General features: G+C 39.4%; 1 protein-coding gene across 10 annotated transcripts in view; it reads left to right on the top strand.

Annotated features, from left to right (window-relative positions):
• LOC138751657 (triple functional domain protein) overlaps window positions 1–21,591 on the top strand; it is a 470,729-nt gene that overhangs the window by 253,488 nt on the left and 195,650 nt on the right. For all 10 annotated transcript variants that reach the window (XR_011350109.1, XM_069914229.1, XM_069914228.1 and 7 more), the window contains 5 exons: window positions 536–702; window positions 1,754–1,873; window positions 13,357–13,548; window positions 15,538–15,687; window positions 19,660–19,774. Coding sequence is in view for 9 of the 10 variants with exons in the window: in XM_069914229.1 (XP_069770330.1) it covers window positions 536–702; window positions 1,754–1,873; window positions 13,357–13,548; window positions 15,538–15,687; window positions 19,660–19,774 (744 nt within the window). In the remaining variant the exon portion in view is untranslated. The remainder of the gene's footprint in view (window positions 1–535; window positions 703–1,753; window positions 1,874–13,356; window positions 13,549–15,537; window positions 15,688–19,659; window positions 19,775–21,591) is intronic.

Consider the following 21,591-nt stretch of genomic DNA (forward strand, 5'->3'; position numbering starts at 1 on the left):
TTGGAGAAGTTGAATCTTGGTATAAGGTAAGAGTGAATGAAGATTCCAGCTTCAGTCCAACTTAGGTAAGGCTATCGGGATCATTATGGAAGTAAGTTGTTTGTGAATGGAGAGGATGTGGATCAGGTATTGTGAACAGTCTGTTTCCAACTCTCAAAAAATAGGCACAGTATGGGCTTAGTGCCTGGAAGACAGAGTTTGGTGCAGAGATCAAACACATTTAATTTTGGACTCTCTGATATTTAATTAATTTAATTTATTGCTGTCATGTGCACCACATCTTCTCTGTATTAAAATCATAGGTGGCAAATATTGCAAGTTCTTTGACAATTCAAGATGAATTGTCATAAACCTAGAACCATTTAGACTATATACACTTCCTCTTGGTCCACTAACTCCTTAAATATTTTGTCTTTAAAAAAAAGAAATAACTGTCAATCCTCCAGACCAGCAAGGAGTCAAGAGTAAGTACTTTGAGAAAACAAGTATTTGGAAACAAAATTATATTATTTTTGTATTTGCTCTTTCCTTTTAGGTGTTGAGTTAACGTGTGACAGAGATGTTGACATGGCGACTCGTGTGCAAGACCTGCTAGAGTTTCTGCACGAGAAGCAGCAGGAATTGGACCTGACCGCAGAGCAACACCGTCGGCACTTGGAGCAGTGTGTGCAGCTGAGACACCTACAGGCTGAAGTTAAACAGGTTAAAATTCAGTATTTATACCCACATTTACCCCCTCCATAAATCTTCGTCCGCGAAGCCAAGCCAAAGAAAAGAAGAAGAAAGGGAGTGAATTTGTACTGAAAATGTACTAGATTGACATGAGATTGGAATTGAAGAGCAATATTTTATGTAGTTGGCAATGATAAATTTCCTCACTCAAAAAATGGCTAATCTGATCTTAAACACAGAAACTTTCTAGTGTTGCATTGAACTAACATTCATCTCTGTGAAGTGCAACAAGTTGGGCCAGATCTGACATGCAACTCTTCACATTTGAAGTTTTTAGTGATAGTCATTCTGGTTGAGAAGGGGTGGGGACTTTGGTTGATAAGAGTTCTCAACAGTAATTTCTTACATTTTGTTCACTGTCATTGCAGGAGCTGAAACATGCAATGTGTATGTGTGTTGCCTCTTGGAATGTTTGCTGTGTAGTGGCAGCTACAATAGTGTAGTCCTGAAAGAACACACACAACCAGACGGGTTGAGCTCAGTGAGCAGACTGGTTTATTGCTGGCTGCTGGGCTGCACTTATACTCCCAGCCTGGACCTGGCTGAGAACCGCGCTGGAGGTTGCTGATGTCACCCGGGCGTCACGTGGTCCCCCAACGCGGGCTTCTGAGCCCCGTGCTGGGAGGAAGGGAAAACCCCCGACGGCACCATTTTGGCTGGCTGCCCCGCTGCGTGGCTTACAAGCGGGGCCAGTTCGCCTGCCTAGTGGTGAGCCGCCACAGCTGTTACTAAAAATATAGGATGATCAAGGAAGTGTTCAAGCTTTTTTATGCCAGGTAATATGCACTTCAGTGATATTCCTCATTTTTGGAGTTAGTAAACTAAATAGACCATCAGGTTCTGGTTCTTACCCGCCCCCCACCCCCCAAATCTCCCTGCCCCACCTATGGGAGAGGTTTTTAGTAACCTAGGCCAAAGGTATGAAATTCCCTCCCAAATCCTTCCATCTGATTCTCCTGAATTGCCATTCCTTTGAACCTTTATTGTATATCATCAGTTTGTGCTTTTGGTTTTGTTGTAGGTGCTGGGTTGGATTCGGAATGGAGAATCCATGCTAAATGCAGGCCTCATTACTGCTAGTTCACTTCAGGAAGCTGAGCAGCTACAGCGTGAGCATGAACAGTTCCAGCATGCTATTGAAGTAAGACAAGTTTTTGCCTGTACTGTGCCATTATTGTACTGGCAGTCAATGCCATTTTATCTTAAAAGATTTTTGAGCTAAAATTAGCAGTTATTTACAAACTTCTTGTGTTGTATCATATATTCAGGAATACAGTATACACTTAATATATACTTTTTGTAGAGTAATAACTTTTGTCCGACCAAAAGAACAGTTAAGTTCCTAAAGGTGATCTTTTTCTGGAAGATAACATCTGGAAAGTGACTTTCAGACATGAAGTTTTGACCTATAATGTCAGACATGTTACTCCAGTTCTCTTCATCTTGGCAGCAGTTGGCTCACATATACTTGGAACATTGTGGAAAACTAATGTATGTCCCACATTTTAGTGGGGGGAAGGAAAATTATACAAAGGTCAGCACCGCAATAGAACAAGAGCTGGTGATTATCTGCCACCACTTCAAAAAATAAACTGCTTGTCTTGACCCCTATTTCATGACTTCATACCAACTTTTCTATCTTTCTTCTCCAGATATGACTACTCCCAAGTATTTCCCATCAGTCCGATTTGTCCCTTTGCGCACATTCCAACTCTTAAAAATCTGTCTTGATCCTGTTTGCAATGTGCTCATTGACCCTTACCTCACTGAATTACTTTCACTTTCAGTTTACCTGGATCACTGAATTGTTTTTTCTCTCTCTCGAAAGCTACTGGACCTCTTCATATCTGTGTAGCTCCCCCAATACTCCAAAGATTATGCATAGAAACTCAGAATATTTCCCAACATAATTTCAATGAATTGCATCTTTTGTTCTTTTTTCTCCCTCTTCCCTTTCCATCTTTTCATTATACAAGCAGTCATGCAATTGGGAGGGAAACTGGCAAGGTTTTAAGCTATTTCCAATTGCTGATCATTATATGTTTAGTTTAAGATCTCTGGTCTTTGCTCCTCAACCCACACTCTGCTACTTGATCCATTCCCATCCTGACTGTGAAAAGCCTCACGTGACTGATAACCAACATTGAGAGCGACTGTGTGGCACTATGGAGCAGTGTACTCATTCAGGGTTGAGATGGTTCTTAATCTGGAATGTAAATGAAGTCTTATGAGAAATAGTGTAGACATGCTGTCAGTCTTACACAAATTTATGGGCAGCATGGTTAACAGTGAGTCGTGATGCTTTCTCATCCTTTACTTCTATTAGACTAACATAGCTACTGACACACAGAGATATATATATATCTATATATATCTATAGATATCTATATATATCTATATATATCTATATATATCTATATATATATCTATATATAGATATATATATATAGATATATATATATATGAAGGGTGACATCATAATGTCCAGCAGAGGAGGAGCTTATACCCAACACTCTTCCCCCACCTTGCAGTAAATGCTGACTGAGCCCCTTCAAACTAATAAGACTCCAAGTGAGAATTAGAATACATCTGAGGAATAATTATAAAAGGGAAAATATTTAATAATAATCAGGGCACATAGTCCTTTAACCGTTCAGGTGGTCTTCTTTCTCTTTTGGATCCTTTAACCGTTCAGGTGGTCTTCTTTCTCTTTTGGACCCTTTAACCGTTCAGGTGGTCTTCTTTCTCTTTTGGACCCTTTAACCATTCAGGTGGTCTTCTTTCTCTTTTGGACCCTTTAACCGTTCAGGTGGTCTTCTTTCTCTTTTGGACCCTTTAACCGTTCAGGTGGTCTTCTTTCTCTTTTGGACCCTTTAACCGTTCAGGTGGTCTTCTTTCTCTTTTGGACCCTTTAACCGTTCAGGTGGTCTTCTTTCTCTTTTGGACCCTTTAACCGTTCAGGTGGTCTTCTTTCTCTTTTGGACCCTTTAACCGTTCAGGTGGTCTTCTTTCTCTTTTGGACCACCTTGGCGTGGTTTGCTCTGCCGGTCTTTGCTCGGGACCCATAGGTAGTTGGGTCGGCGATCGAGTCTTTATACTGTATAATCTTGTACCAGAACTCTAACACCCACTTCCAATGTTCTCGGTGAGGTTTGTGGCAGTGCTGTTTTTTTCGCAATCGGAGACCCATATCTGGATGAACTGTGGACAGCCTGATCTGCAGGCTGCGGCCAAACATTAGTTCTGCTGCGGTGTGTTTTGTGGTAGAATGTGGTGTGTTTCTTTACCCCAATAGGAAATCTGCAATTTTGTGTGTCCAGGAAGCATTTAGAAGTTTAAAGGTTTTCATTTCTTTTTTGAATATTTGTGCAAAACATCCTGCCTCCCCATTAGTACTCGGGTGATAGGGTGCTGATAAAATATGTCTGATATTGTAGTCGCACATAAATTTTTAAAAAATGTTCTGATGTAAATTGAGGCCCATTATCCGTAATTAATTCACGAGGCAATCCGTAAGTGGCAAAGATTGCTCGTGGGATATGCTTTGGTGTTTTTCAGCTGTGAAATTACTGGCCGTTTGGAGTGCGTGTCCACAGCTATTAGGAAAGTCTCACCCATGAATGGTCCAGCGATGTCTACATGAATCCGATGCCAGGGTTTGGATGGCCATTTCCATGGGTTAGCTTCGGCTTGCGGCATTTTTGGCTGCATTGACTGACATACTTTGTATTCTCTTACCGTTGTTTCAATGTCTCTTTCTATGGAGAGCCAGTGTCTTCATTTGTACCATTCCTGGATGGTTGTGGTGCAATTCTGATAACATGGTAATTTGCCATTTGGCTGGAATAATTGTACAGGTGCCCCACAGTAAACATCCTTCTTCGACTGATAGTTCATGGTGGCATGTGTGGTAAGGTTTTAGATCTTCTGGGATAACTTCAGATTCAGGCCACCCATTAAGGGTGAAGTATAGGATCTTGTTTAATGTTGCCTCTTTTCAGGTTTCCTTTCTGATCATCTGGGCTGTAATGGGCAGTTGTTGAATTTGTTCTTGGTTGATGGCTGCTGCCTCCGCTGTCCATTTAATAATTTATTCTCGTTCAGTCTCGAGTAGCGGCATGTGTGATAAGGCATCTGCATGGCTGTTGAATGTTCCTGGTTTATGTTTTATATCAGAGTTATACACTGCTAGTAGCATGGCCCACCTTTGAATTCTGGCCACAGCTAATCCTGTGTGGCCCCAGGATTAAACTAAGAGGCTTGTTGTCTGTGATCAGTGTGAATTTTCTTCCGTAAAGATATTGGTGGAATTTTTTTTACACCAAAAATGATTGCCAATCCTTTTTCTAGTTGGACGTAATTGTGCTCGCTTGTGTTTAATATTTGCAAAGCAAATGCTACTGGTTGCTTATCTTTTTCTGTGATTTGGGGTAGTACTGCTCCTAGTGAAGTAACCACGGCTAGTGTAACTTCTTTTCTTGGGTCGTAGTGGATCAGCACTTATTTGTTGATGTTAGTATTTCCTTTAGTTGATCGACTGTGTTTTTAGTTTCTGCATTCCAATACCATGTTTGATCTTTCTTGAGTAATTTGTTCAGCAGGCTACATAGTGTAGACATATTAGGGATATGTTTTTGGTAGTGATTAACAAGTCCTAGGAAAGACTGTAATTCCAATTTGTTGAATGGGTATGGGGCCTTGCGAGCGGCTTCTGTTCCTGCTGGATTCATTTGCGCCCCCTCATTGTCGATTGTAAAGATAGAAATGTTACTGAAGGGCGCATGAAGACACATTTGTCCTTTCGTAATCGTATATTATCCTTTTGTAATCTGATTAAAACCTTTAAAAAGTTTTGTCATTGTTCACTGTTGTTTCGGCCCATGATGATGACATCATCGAGGTAACACCCAACTGAGAGTCCATGTAGTCATTTGTCCATTGTTGGTTGAAAAATCACAAGTGCTGCTAAAATTCCATAAGACATGTGTGTAGGTGAATAGTCCCAGATGGGTATTGATTGTCAAAAATTCCCTCGATTTTTTTTTGTCCAATTCTATCAGTTGATCTTCTTATGACAAATCTAGTTTTTTGAATTTTTGCCCTCCGTTTAGTGCTTGGACCAATTCTTCTGCCTTGGGGTTTGGGTGTTCAGGTATTTTGAGTGATGGATTGATGGTAACTTTGTAATCGCTGCAAATGCGAATCTCACAGTTTGATTTTCGTATGGGTACGATGGGCGCTGCCTAATCACTGTATTGTGTTGGTTTTAATATGCCTTTGTTGCTTTAGTCTGTTTAATTCAGCCTCACTTTTCCCTTTCATAGCAAATGGGACTGTTCTAGCTTTAAAGAATTTTGGTTCTACATTGTCTTGTATTTGCAGTTGGCTTGAACACCGTTAATTTTCCCAATTCTTGTTGGAAAACCACGGATTTCTTCCGATTTGGCTGGAAGGTGTCTGTGTGGTTTACATTTAGTATTGAACCGATTTACAGCCAGTCTAAGGAAATGTGTTGTAGCCAGTTTTTTCCAAAGAGTGCTTGTCCCTGGGTATCTACGATGTTGTTTGTATTGAACTTGGACCGTACATTTTTCAAACACTTTGATTCTGCCTCCTGTAACAGATCATGGTAACAAGCATTCCTTTACATGTAACGGCATTAGGGACACCTCTGCCCCTGTGACTAACTCCATCTTCAGGGAGTGTCTGTTTATTTTTAGCTGTAATATCTCAGGACCTGTAATTTCAACTGTTGGGCTGTTATCATCATTATTGTCCCCCTCTCTCTGCATTTGTTTTGACTTTAGTTTATTTGCAGACCACCTGCACTTTAGAAGTGGGCATTTAGCCTTGATATGGCCTTCTGTTTTGCAAAGGTTGCATTTAGAATTTTCGAAGAAACAGTTTTCTAGTCGGTGGTTGTATTTCCCACAACGGAAGCATTGTTGGCGGGTAGACCTCCCAACCAGAAGGTCTGGTTGACCCACATCCAAGTTTTTATCTGCCATTTCAGAGTTGCAGGCAGTTTTGTATGCAATTTGTAATGTAACATCTTCATCCATTGCTAATAATTTTTGCCTTGCTTAGAGATTTGCCAGCCCCTTCTGTCTCACAGTGCCTGATTTAGAAACTGCTCGAAATGACAGTGCTCCACCAGTTTACGCAATGATGCTAGATATTCACTTACTGTTTCTCCTGGTCCTTGTCTCCTTTCATAGAATTGTTGCCTTCCTGCCATAACTGGTGGTTTGGGGCTTAAATGGTTCCTTAGAGCTGTGCTTTGTTGAATGTCTTCATCCCTGGATCCTCCGGGGCCAGCAAGGTCTTAAGGAGGTCGAATGTTTTGCTGCCCATTATACTGAGGAAGAGGGCAAGTTTGCAGTTTACTGGACCTTCCACAATATTGTGGGCTGTGCAGTATTGGTTAAACTGTTCTATGTAGTTATCCCAACCTTCTTCTACTTGGTTGAATTCCCCAAACTTTCCCTCCTCCATTTTGGCACGCTTTCACCTTGATCTTTTTGAGGAAATCTGTTAGGGTTATTAGGTAATGGTTTTCTACCTTTCTTCAGTTGTTTTCCTTCTCACAGTTGGGGCATGGAGTATGTATTGGGTTCATTTCATTCCTTGTCGTCACTGTTGTGTATGCACTCACACAATTAAGACTTGGAGACGTGATGCTTTCTCATCCTTTACCTCGATTGGAATAACATGGCTACTGAGACACAGGGTTATATATATATATATATATATATATATATATATGGAAGGGTGACATCTTGACGTGGGCATCATGATGTTCAGCAGAGGCCGGTCTTATACCCAACAGGAAGCTCTGGTTTCCTCCCACCATGCAAACATGTATGGGGGTTGTGGGTTAATTGGTGCATTTGAGGGGTGTGGACTCATGGGCTAGAAGGGCCTGTTACTATGCTGTATGTCTAAATTATCAAGGTTTGTTATTTTGCCCAGTGCTATTCCCTCTCCATTGATTGCAGTCATTGATAATAGATGCATATTCCTCGGCAGCTTTTTCTTGTTGCTTTAATGTTAATTCCCTTCTAAAGCTGTATTGCTGAAAAAAATAACGTCTGTTGGGCAGTGTTTGATCCGTGATTTCATATGCATAGAATTTGGCCTGCGTATGAGCCTTTACCTCCCCTGGATCATCTCACTTATTCAATGATTTCTTTTTATTTTTAATTTTTATCCAGGTTTCTCTTAAATTGATGCAGTTTGTTTCAGCTCGCCTTTGTGCTGATGAGTTATACATCTGTATTTGACAGTGGAAGAAACGCAGAATTTAAATCCATTTTAACTTGAGTATACAGTGTTAGTAGACTGAACTTTACAATGAAACTATCCACATGAGAGATTACTGCACACAATTTAAAACTGAAATCCGGTGGCTTCTTTGAACTGCATGGAGCCTTGTCCCACAAATCCTATGTCTGATTATTTGAGAATAATCTTATACTTTGATGATTGAGATTTGTGTAAACTTTACTGGCATTCTCATCTATTATTAGCGCTCAGATCAAAAAAACCTAATTCCATATAATTGATAATTGAGTTAAACAATGTTATGGGGTTTTAACAAAGTTATTTGAATGTTACCTATATTTTCACCTTAATCATAATGCAAATGTTTGCAATACCCATAATTTTCAGAAGGAACCATGAGCTATCAGCTGTTCAGATTTCTGTGCATGTATGGTGAAAAGCAGAACACTGAGAAGATATTCTTGAAGTCAGATGCTCGCTATCCGACTTCCATTCTGCTGCCTGACTCACTTAAAGTGAGCCCAGTCCAGAGCTAGGGCTTATTAAAGAGTTGGGGTGAATGCACACCACAATAAACACTCAGCTGTATGCCCAGGGAAAACTGATATAAATAAGTTTGACAGATGTCGTGCACCAGAAAAAAGTTTTAAGTATTTCAATTTATTATAATATTTTTGCATTTGTTAGTATTTCGAATGGCTTTTCATTTTCTTTTAATGATTTAAATTTATATGTATTTGAATCCTTTTCAAGCGTCCTGCTAACAGCTACAAAATAGCGCCTCACAGTGGCAACTCTTTGCAAGCAGCTCTGATGGGAATAATCAAATATTCCCATTCAGAACTCCTAAAAATCAAACAAAAAACAAGAAACTGTAGCAGCAGCTACACAGCTACTGAAAGAACACACAACCAGATGGGTTGAGCTCAGTGAGCAGAACTGTTTTATTGCAGGCTGCTGGACTGGACTTATACTCCTAGCCTGAACCTGGCTGAGAACCATGCTGGGGGGCGTTGACGTCACCCGGGCGTCTCATGGTCCCCCAGCGCGGGCCTCTGAGTCCTGTGCTTAGAAGAAGGGGAAAACGCCCAACGGCGCCATTTGGCTGGCTGCACTGCCGCGTGGATTACAAGCAGGGCCGGTTCGCCTGCCTAGTGGTGTGCTGCCACAAACCACAAAAACAAACTTATCCAACAGCATGGATAACAGATTCCAACAGATTGCTTGGAATCGGCAGAATCAGCAATTTCCGTCGGCCGAGGAACCTTTAAACATCTCATGCAGGTACAACAACAAATCCGCTGGAGTTTTAAACAACCCAAGTAGGTACAACACTCTTGCAGGTGCAACAAAGCCTCCTGCAGGTGCAACAAAGCCTCCTGCAGGTACAACAACAACTCCAGCAGTGGACCCATGAGCCAGGTAAATAAGACCCGAACACGTGGCACAGAAGGGGGGGCTACAGGTTAAGCTGAGATGCCAGACCTGAGGCTTCTGCTCCCTCTCATCCTCCTGGCCAACATTCAGTCCTTGGAGAACAAACTTGATGAGCTCCATGCCAGACTTCAATACCAGCAAGACATAGGGAGTGCTGCGTGATGTGCTTTACCGAAATATGGCTAAACACGGACATTCTGGGCATGGCACTGCGCCCGAAGGGCTACATCCTGCATCATGCTGATTGAACACCGGTGTCTGGAAAAATCAGGGAAGGTACTTATGTGTCATCATCAATTCATTATGGTGCACAGATGTGACGGTCATGTCCCAGTCCTGCCCCCCTGAGCTGAAACATCTAGCGATCAAATGTCACCTATTCTACCTGCCGAGGGAGTTCACCACATCATCCTAGTCGCAGTGTACATTCCTCCCAAGGCTAACATCAGACTAGCACTGGAGGGACTGATCACTGTGATAAACAGCCAGGAGAAAGCACATCAAATGCCTTCCTGGTCATTGTGGGTAACTTCAATCAAACCAACCTGAAGAAGTCTCTGACAAACTCCCACCAACATGTCATATGCAAGACCAGGGGAACCAACACACATGACCACCACTACACCACCATGAAAAACGCATACTGAGCCATACCATGACCGCAAATCCGATCACCTAGCTGTTCTTCTACTCCCGACGTACAAGCAGAGACTGAAGACCACAGCACCAGTGGTGATGATGGCGAAGGTGTGGTCCTGGGGAGGCGGAGGAGCATCAGCAGGACTGCTTTGAATTGGTGGAGTGGAAAATATTCAAGAACTCGTCCATAGATTTGAATGAATATGTGACAGGTGTCACTGACTTCATCAAGATCTTAGTCAATGAGTGTGTGCCCATGTGCAAATATCGGGTGTTCCCCAACAAGAAGCCCTGGATGAATCAGAGAATCCGCAACCTGCTGAGGGTGAGAACAAGGGCGTTTAAGGCCGGGGATCGAGATCTTTACAAGAAGTCCAGGTACTACCTGTGGAAAGCCATCTATGAAGTGAAGTAGCAATTCCGGAGGAAGCTCGAGACAGAGCCAGATACACGCCAGCTATGGCAGGGAGTGCAGGCCATTAAAGTCTACAAAGCAAAGGCTGCGATGTTCACTACCCAATGAGCTGAGCATCTTCTATGCCCGCTTTGAGAAGAACTAAACAATGCCTACTAGAATCCCTGAAAAGGCTGAGGACCCTGTGATATCTGTCTCTGAGGGCATCATCAGAACATCATTCAAGAGAGTGAACCCTCGCAGAGCATCAGGCCCTGATAGCTTACCTGGCAGGATACTGAAAATCTGTGTCAATCAACTAGCCAGAGTGTTCACAGACATTTGAAATCTCTCATTTTGGAAGTCAGAGGTTACCACCTGCTTCAAAAGGGCATCAATCATTTCAGTACCCAAGATGAGTAGCGTGGGCTGCCTCAATGGCTGCTGCCCAGTTGCACTAAATTCTACTGTGGTGAAATGCTTGGAGAGGCTGGTCATGGCCAGAATTAACAGGTACCTAAGTAAAGATCTGGACCCACTGCAATTCGCCTATTGTCACAATTGCTGTTGAGCAGATGCAATATTGCTGGCTCTCTATTCAGCTCTGGATCATCTCAAAAACAGCTGCACCTCATAGACTACAGCTCGGCCTTCAATAACATTATTCCCTGAGTGCTGGTCAAGAAGCTACAAACTCTAGGCCTCTGTACCCCACTCTGCAACTGAATCCTTAACTTTTTCATCGGAAGATCGCAGTCAGTACGAATTGGAAACAAGGTCTCTTCCTCACTGATCGTCAACATAGGCCCACTGCTCTACTCGTTATACACCCTTGACTGTGTGGCCAGGAACAGTTCCAATGCTATCTACAAGTTTTCCAATGACACCACAGTTGTCAGCAAAATCACAAATGGCAATGAGGAGGCGTACAGGAGGGAGACAGATCAGCTCGTTGAATGGTGTAACAATAGCAACCTTGCGTTCAGCGACAACAAAACCAAAGAGATGCTTGTGGACTTCAGGAGAAAGTCAGGGGAACATGACCCAGTCCTTATTGAGGACTCAGTAGTGGAGAGGGTCAAGAACTTCAAATTCCTGGGTGTTAACATCTCTGAGGATTTGTCCTGGAGCCTCCACATTGATGCAATCACACAGATGGCTCGCCAATGGCTATACTTTGTGAGGAGTCTGAGGCGGTTCGGTATGTCACCAAAGACTCTTCGTAAACCTCTACAGGTGTACCGTGGAGAACTTTCTGGCTAGTTGCATCACTGTCTGGTATGGAGGCGCCAGCTCTCAGGACAAGAATATACTCCAGAGGGTTGTTAACTTGGCCTGCGACATCACAGGCACCAGACTTCGCTACATCAAGGACACTTACATGAGGCGACGTCTTAAAAAAGCAGCCTCTAGCTTCAATGACCTCCACCATGCAGGTCATGCCGCCTTCACTCTGCTACTATCAAGAAAAGTACAGAAGCCTAAAGACGAGCACTCAGTGGCACAAGGACAGCTTCTTCCCCGCTGCCATCAGATTCCTTAGTAATCAGTGAACCAAAGACACTGCCTTACTTTTCGTCCACTACTACTGTTATTATTATTTTATTTTATATTTCTATGCTGTTGCAAAACACCAAATTTCAAGACTTGTTCATGACAATAAATTCTAATTTTGATCTCTCAGAATGAAGCCAAATTCATATTAATTGTACTGCTAAACAGTTTTTTGACTCTCTTGAAACAGGTTTCTGTGTTTGCCTCTCCAGGTCCTCCTTCGAGAACATCAGCCATTATTCCATAAATGCCTTAAAATGTTGAATGCTGCCAGGAGCAAAAACATTTTTTCTTTGTTCAGTGATGTAGAGCTGCAGCTATAAATTGGGTGACTGTCCTGTTTGGTGGTCATGGCAACTGGCAATCTGATTTTCTGTAGGTGTTGATGAACTGGATGGAAATGCCTGCAGGGTGCATTTTCTCTATTATTGTGCTGTTGTTCCCTTGCTCCTGCCCTCCAACGCTTCATTTTTCCATAGTGCATGCAGGCCTGGAATAAGAGGGAACTGATTTCCAATCTTAATATCTGTGCCAATAGTAAAATGCAAAATGATTGAATAAGTGATGACTTGGCCTTCTCTGATATTCCCTGGTCTAATTTGCTTTCTTAGGTGACTTGTTATTTTGGAAATGGAGTAGTGTCTCATCTTTTTCCCAAATTTACAATTAAGGGGAGCTCAGGCAAAATTTAGAGGCACAAAAATTTTGGCACCAGCTGATAAAAGTCAGTAATGAAGCCTTGATTGTTTTTTCAGAGCCATCTGACAATAGTAGCACTTTCTCAGTCCTCATCAGACTAATTTTAACAATTAAACTACAGGATGAAACTGTACTAATATTTGGACACACTTGCAGATCAAAAGCCATGTGAAAGCCTGATGAATTTAATGTAGATATCACTAATGCCCAAATTAATTTTCAGTTGTTCTTAGAAAAATTACAGCTGTTTTCAGCTGTCGTTATATCATTATCTTGATTCACATAAAGGACACATTTTTGGTGACCACAATCTTGTTGATTTTCAATTCATTTTGATTTTGACAATTTCAGAATTATTTTGGAATCCAAGTTCAGTCTTTTGAATCTGTCTTGTTTCTGTACTAAAAAAGCATTTTTTGAAAATATTGCTTGCAGTTTACATTTTCTCCAGAACTGGAAACTACTTGATTGCATTTAAAAACACATCTGCAGTACAGAAGTTGAAACATGACAGAAATAGTGAATATTATTGGAACAATTTATTTAGCGGTTCTATGCCTGTAAAGTAGTGAATTTGACAATGCATTTTCACATTCTTTTCATTTTTGGTATCACAGAAAACTCATCAAAGTGCTCTTCAAGTACAGCAGAAAGCAGAAGGCTTGTTGCAGGCCAATCACTACGACATGGAGATGATCCGAGAATGTGCAGAGAAGGTGGCTTCCAATTGGCAACAACTTATGCTCAAGATGGAGGATCGGTTAAAGCTTGTCAATGCATCAGTTGCATTCTATAAAACTTCTGAACAAGTAATGAAATAATTTTGTAAAGAATTTGCAAGTGGTCTACTATCTGGACTCAGATTTTCAGTATATTATTAAGTTCCTGTATAATTTAAAAAAAGTCCTTCATTAATTGGGTATTTCAGATATCCATGGAGTAGATTAAATTCAAAAAGTGAAGCTGCATGAAATGTACATGAAAATGAACACAATAATTGTGCAATTCACATCAACCATGGGACCATAGGTATTAGTGAAACATCAGGACATGAGAGTGAAGTTATCTTAAAACAACAGACTAATTAGTAGTTGTATTCAGATCTTAGTTAAAATTTAAATATTTGTTTAAAAGAAAAGAATAATTGGCCCTTTTTTGAAAATAGTATCAGAATGGTGACTACACCTGCGCTCAATCCAAAAATATGAAAGATTTTGATTGATAATTCAGATGGAATAGTTGAATTCAGGATGTACATAAAATTGTGAAAGCAAAGCTTTTAATGAATTTGTCAAATTAATAAAAAAATTAAAAATGTGAAAAGGAAAAGGAGAACAGCACAGAAACAGGCTATTTGGCCAAACTGGTCACTGCTGACCAATATACCTGCCTTTCCCTTCAATGTATCCGTCTAAATATCTTTTAATCTTATGTAATTGTATCCATCGTCTCTACCACTTATGGCTGCTCATTCCACATATTTATCACCCTCTGTGTGAAAATGTTGCCTATTGGCTCCCTTGAAGATCTTGCCTCTCTCTCTGTGCCCTTTACTTTTAGACCTCTACCCTGGGGAAAAAAAAACTGTGACCATTCACCTTATCTCTGTCCTATTGATTTTTTTTAAACCTCTACAAGGCCACCTTCAGTCTCCTGCACTCCAGGAAAATAAGCCCCAGCCCATCCAGCCTCTCATAACTCTAGTCCTCCGACATCCTTGTGATTTCAAGCCAGGTAGAAAGTACAAAGCTATGAAGACTATAGAACACTTCAGCACAGTACAGGCCCTTTGGTCCTCAATGTTGTACCGACTCATATATTCCTTAAAGATAGTGAACCAAATTCATCAGGTTTAGTTTATGCTTGATTTCTATTGCCCTTCTGCTTCTGTTTCGTTATAATGACATGAGTGTAAATGGCGCATTGATTAGCCTTAGTAGTTCAGCATTCCAATCAGTCACCCATGTTCATTAGTTTCAGGATGGTGTTGTGATGAGTGTGCAGTCTGTTTCTGAATGATTTGGTAGTTGGATTAAAATCTTTTGATTTTTGATCCTGAAATTGCTCAGATCATTTGGGGTTGGAAGCCAGGCCTCTGGAAACGGAACTTTCATTAGAGACACAAAAATTTTGGCACCTGCCGATATTCATTATCGTAAGTCTTGAGTTGGACTGAGGATGAGAGGATGCTTTCTGAAGACATAAACAGCATTAAGGATCACACTGATGTCACTTATAGAGCATATAAGGGTCAAGCAATGCTGTCTCCAACAAATTCGTTTATTTGTCATCCAATTTTACCGGTACAACCTGACAAAACAGCGTTCTCTGGACAACGGTACAGAGTAGAGCAAAAGATGCTTACAGACAAACAATATACTCAATACATATGTACATATATTGAAATTTTTAAAAAGAGGTTCAAACTATGTCCCATCTTGTATGTGGAAACAAGTTGCTGGAAGTCACAATGGTCCAGAAATTTTACAATTAACCATATGAAGAAATCAGGGGTGAGTATTCCCTGGGGAGTAGTTTACCTCCTGTCTGTGCATCTTTGGGCACACTAGAAAGCTGATTGAATACTTTTCAGTGGTCTGGCTGAGTGCAGCTCCAGAAAGAGTTGGGAAGAGCAATGCCATCTAGAATATAACAGATTGTTCGATCAATGCATCAGATATGATCAATCAGTAAATTAAATCCCAAGAAATGTCTTAGAAAACATGGATACATACATTGCACTCAGTCTGCTGTGAAATGCTTTCTGTGAATTAATAGTTGTTTATTTCATTGTGTAGGTCTGTAGTGTTCTGGAGAGTCTGGAGCAGGAGTACAAAAGAGAAGAGGACTGGTGCGGAGGAATCGATAAGCTTGGTCCAAATTCTGAGTGTGATCATGTGACCCCCATGATCAGTAAGCATCTCGAACAAAAGGAAGCCTTTCTCAAAGTAAGTGAAACCATTGTCCTTATTATTTCCTATTTCCAAATTGATGTTCACCTAGTGGAGTTCACCAGCAAGATCAAACATAACTAGAAAACAAGTATACAATAACTAATGATTATACAGACAGTTCCACATTTCCTAAAGTGACTTTTAAAATTGATAACTATCTAAAAATTAGTGATGTTGATGAAGAACATACTGTTGAAATTTATTTTGTGTTACCTATTCATGCCAATGAGTTTCAAAAGATTTTTTTAAAATGGGTGTCTAAGTTCAAAACATTTTGGATTGTTACTAAATTTAATGGTTTTGCACAACTTTCCCTACTTTTTGATCATGAGGTATTTGTATTCTGTCATCGCATGCAGATTTTGTGAGAATGATGGCAGCAAAACAATTGTTGGTCAAACATTGACCATCTGCTATCAGCATATTGGAAGGACTTGGACATGGTAGCATATTTAGTGTAATGCCGAAATCGACTGAAACGTTAAATTTGGTGATAGAACCCTGAATGTCTGGAGGATATTTCCCTGGCTGAGAGGGCCAGACAGGGATTGGAATACGATAACAAAATGTAGCTCATTTAGAAGTGATGAAAGGAATGTTCTGCAGATGGGGGGGCGTGGCAAGATGGCATAAGGAATAGACGTGCCTTCCAGTCCTCTCCCGACTGGTGTTGTTTTGTCTTTAAATGCCCGTTAAAATCTTTTCAAGGTTAGATATAGTTAGAGCTGTTAAACTAGTTTCCAATGGTACAATTGTTGAAAAAAAAGCAAGAAAAAACGGCAACAGATTGTTAAGAGATTACATTTTCCGACGATATCAGAGCCTACCTGTTTACAAGAAGCCAGGACTCAGCGTGGAATGGATCCAGGAGGAGAAGCACAGGAATCAGCAGCGGAGCTCCGTTCTCTGCCGGTAGGGCTCTTTAAAAATGGCACCCGGCAGCCCTTAGAACAAAGGGCTAGCCAGGTGCGTGTATTTCAGTCAATGCCCGCTATGAGCGCTGTCACAGAGCCTTTGACAGCTGAAACAGCTGGGAAGCCACCAGCTGAAGGCTTGCAGTTAAAGGGATGTCCACTGACTGATGTAGTGGTGGCGCTGCGAAGTGCACCACCTGAAATGAAGATTCCTATAGACCTCGATGCGTCGGAGATGCTTGACAGAATATGGCTTGGGGATAGCCCTCGCCATCAACCTCCAAATATTACTGGGGAGGTTATGGCAGGGGTTTCTACACAAAGTCACACTGCAAGAAAAGCAGTTAAATTAAGGGAGAGAATACAAGACCTTTTGGCTATTCAGAAACAACTGGACCCTACTGTGTCTGAATCTACTTCAGTGGATAAGTTTCTTAAGAGTCTTGAATCTAAGTTAACTGCTATATTGAAAGAATTTATTAAAGCTTTAGATCAACTTGATACTAAACTTAATACCTTGGTGGATATTAATACTCAACAGATGGCTGATTATGGAGCTTTTAAGCTTAAAACGAGTGAAAAACTTGATTTTTGTGACCAAGGTTTAGTTGAGGTACAAGATCAATTACAAGGTGTCAATAAAACAATTGAAACTTTACAAATTCAGAATAAAAATTTAATGAAAAAGGTTGATTATTTGGAGAATCAATCCAGACGGAATAACATAAAAATTGTTGGTTTACCAGAAGATATGGAAGGATCAGATCCAAGAAAATTCTTTACTGAGTGGATTCCACAAGTATTAGGACAAGATAAGTTCCCGGAAGGCTTAACACTGGAACGTGCACATAGAGCTTTGAGAAGAAAGCCTTCTTTTGGACAAAAGCCACGACCTGTTTTGGTTCGTTGTTTAAATTATTATGATAGAGAGACAATTTTGCGTGTGGCCATAAGAAGTGCACAACAAAGAAGATCTCCTTTGATGGTTCAGAATAATCATGTTTTTTTTTAAATCCGGATTTGAGTCAAGAAGTTATGTCTCAACAACGTGAATTTAATTCTGTGAAAGAAGTGTTGTGGAAAAAAGGTTATAAAGCAACATTTAGATATCCTGCGGTACTGACGATTTTTCAAGATGGTTACCAATCAAAATTTTTTGATGATCCTAAGGAAGCTATGGATTTTGCTCAATCGTTACCAATTATACAATTTCAGGAAAGATGTAGTCCTCCACGGTCTCCAAAGAGAGTGGAGATACAAGATGGGAATCGAATTCCAAGGAGAAATGGAAATAATGGTGGTTAAAGTAATAAAGTTGATTAAAATATACTAAAAAGAAATTTTTTTTTCTCTTTTTGAGAAAATTTTAAATAATGATGATAGTTTATGTGATACGTGAGTTGGGAGAGGGAGCTGGGTGGGCACTATTTTCCAGAAGTCATCAGCTACGTGTGAGTTATCTCACACCCGATATTGTGTGGGAGTTACCGCAATGAGTGATTGACCCAGGAGGAGGTAGCAGTTGCCTCCTGCCTGTTTTTTTTTCTTATTAATTTTTGGATTGAGGAGTGAAGGTTTTTTTTAATTATTTTTTTTTAAATTTATATATTTTTTTGTAGTTTTAGGAGGGGATAGGGGAGGGAGTGTTTTTTTTTCTCTCTTTTTTTTCCTTTTTTTTCTCCTCTTTTTTGTGTGTTCTTTTAAGTAATGTTTAAATTTAAATTTGTTTTTTTTTAATACTTACGGTTTTAATAATTTTATTAAGTATAAGAAAGTATTTGCTTGTTTAAAAAATTAAAAGTTGATGTGGTTTTCTTTTTGTAAAGTTTATTTAGTAGATAAGGAATATTTGAAATTTAAATCTGAATTGGATGGATAAGTTTTTTTATTTTTTATTTAACTTCAAGGTGAAAGGAGTGGTAATTCTGGTGTAAATTATTTTATTATCTTAATTACAGAACGAAGGGAATAATGGTGAAAGTTATAAATTGAATTGTACAATTCTTAATAAGGCTTGAATTTTGTTTGTTGTTTATGCTCCATTTGTTGAAGATATAGTTTTTGTTGTAGATGTGTTTTTATTATTTGGATATGTGAATATTAAAGTAATGATTGGGGATATTTAAATGTGGTATTGGGGCTTTTATTGGATAAGTATTCAAGAGCAAAAGGGAAAAAAAGGTGGAAGAGTACTAAAATTGAATTGTACAATGCTTAATGAGGTTTGGATTTTGTTTTAAGATGGTGGTTTATGTGACTAATATGATGATAGATGTGAAGTTAGTTGATATTTGGTGAAGGTTTATTTTTATAGAGAAAGTTTTTTTTTAAATCTTTTTTTCTCATGCTACAATTCTTTTTTAAGAATTGATTATTGTTTAATGTTTTTGTTTTTTTTGTAAGTGGGTTTCTTTTTCTCTTACATATATTACTAATCTTATTAATCCTTCACTCTTTATTGTGGGGGGGAGAAGGAGGGGAGGGTTGGATTAATTTGAGTTGGTTTATTAATGTTGTGTAATAATTATTGGAGGGGGGTATAGTTTGTTTAGATTACTGATGTTGTATTGTAATTTCATTATTTCATTTTTAATATCTTTTTTAATGTAATCTTATATCTTATTCATGTTATAAAATCTTAAATAAAGTTTAAAAAAAAAGGAATGTTCCGCAGATGACGATGGTGATCTTAGGAATTTTGTGGTTGCTCAATTATTATGATGAATCAAAATCGAGATCAATTGATTTCTGTGTACATTGGAAATAAATGAAAATTTGATTTGTGTGTAAAAATAGTATTATGATCAGCCATAAACTTGACGAACTGCCCAACACCTATCTTTGAAATTTATTTCTGGAAATAACATAAATATTCCACTGCTTGAACCCTGTAAAGACTTGTCTTATCATACAAATCCTAGGTCAGCTTTGGCAAGGAGTTTATAAACAAATATGAACTTTATCTGTGGGATTAATAAAATTGGGTATGCAGACAAAAACATGGTCTCATTTCTCTGACCAATGTTAGTTGATATTTTTTTTATATATATAGGCTTGCACTTTAGCTCGGAGAAATGCTGATGTTTTCCTGAAGTATCTCCACAGAAATAGTGTCAACATGCCGGGAATGATGAGCCATGTCAAAGCACCTGAGCAGCAAGTAAAAAGTGAGACTTCCTCATTTTTACTAGTTTACTAAATCTTTAATATGGAATTGTAGAATTTACACATAAAGGAATTGTGCAGCCATATGTTTGTGCTGAGTTATAGAAAGAGATTGGATACTTAATCCCACATTCCTACATTTTGCTCCTAGAAGTCTTATCTCTTTGTTGTATCCTTTGTTAATGAGTAACACAGTGTGGAGTTTACATTTTCTCCCCTTGACCTCATGGGTTTCTGTGTGGATGCTTTGGCTTCCTCCTGCAATCCAAAGATTTGTTAGTTGGTTAATTGACATCTAAATAACTCCTTATTGAAGGTAGTTGAAAAAGAATCTCAGGGATATTGTAAACCATGTGCGTAATAGTATGGAGAAATATGGAGAGCAGGAATGAGACAAATGGAATTCTTGTACTGAAAGCTATTGGACCCAATGACTTAAATGGCCTCCTTCTGTATTGTTGTAATTAAATATTTATAGCCCGTTATTGTCCAGAGGAAATAATTTCTCTTTATCAACTCCAAAATAAATTCACATTTGGGCAAACCTCCGAACTGATATTCCTGTTCAGAGTCGTTGAGCACCATGCAGAGAACATCCAACATTTAAAAAAAAACAAGAACAAAGCAAATTAATTTTTTAAAAAACTCAATAGCAAAACGATCATGTTTCTCAGTATGCAAGAAATCAAACTTCAATTGAAACTATATTTTGGAAGGCGTAATGTTGATTATTTTATACTAAGAATCCATTTAAAATCCATTTTGATCTCAAACTAACCTGAGACTCACACCACTGTTCTCTTCCCTGCAAACAAGTTGTGTCTCATCTTACAGGGGTGGGTTCTTTGGCATGTATGGAACACAGAATAGGGCATTTTGTTCAAATCACAGCCTTCGAGCAGGACTGCATGAAGAGTTCAGTTTTAGAAATTTTGTTAGGTGTCACCATCCTCTTAGTATATAAACCTGTAAAGTGGTTGGTGATTCTTACTGGTTTGCATTATTGCTGAACTACCTGCATTTTTCAATATTCTTCCATTACCTATATGTTTTGTAGCTGCCTACCTGAACGTAAATTAAAGGAAGCTTTCAGTCTCTGGATGCACAGCATAGACTCTAGCCACTCCTCAAGTTTTATAATCTGAAGCTTGTGGACATATGTTTATCCAGAATACGTGAAGTGGTCTGGAACAGGTTGTACATGCTGTGAATCCCCAGAAATGCCCTGTTATCAATTCACTCAGGCAGCGTAGCATTAAAAACATGTCCCAGAATATCGCAACAGCTTTTGACAGGAGACAAATATAGTGTATGGTTAGAATATTGTCTTCTGTCAGAGACTACAATATTTTTATATGTTGTAAATGCCTCTGATACTAACTGTGTTGGAAATTATTTTAAAAGCCGAAACAAGTGTTAATGATTATAATTATTTAAATGATGGTAATATTAATTTCATTTTTAATTATTAAAATAAACCAAAATAATTGGAAAAAACCACCTCATTCTCCCAGTTGAGAATTCCCATTCTTGTAATGGGGTCTTGAATCCTATATCACATCTGATTGGCAGAAGTTCAGAAAGGTGATATCCTAGTGGAATCCCTGAGCTCTCCCTTTGGCTTCCAGTTATTGAATGGAATGAAGTGAGATTTGTTAGTAAATTTCAATCTATGGCAGGTGAGATTAAGTCTGGGATTGGAGGTGCCTGAACTCTGTGGAACTGCAAACCACAAACAATGTGATTCAGCTGTATATTTTTGATAATGGGTTTTAATGTTTTGTGTGTTACACTCTAGTATCTTCACGTAAATGCATCT

The sequence above is a fragment of the Narcine bancroftii genome, chromosome 1, assembly GCF_036971445.1.
Source record: "Narcine bancroftii isolate sNarBan1 chromosome 1, sNarBan1.hap1, whole genome shotgun sequence".
In the NCBI taxonomy this organism is placed as follows: Eukaryota; Metazoa; Chordata; class Chondrichthyes; order Torpediniformes; family Narcinidae; genus Narcine; species Narcine bancroftii.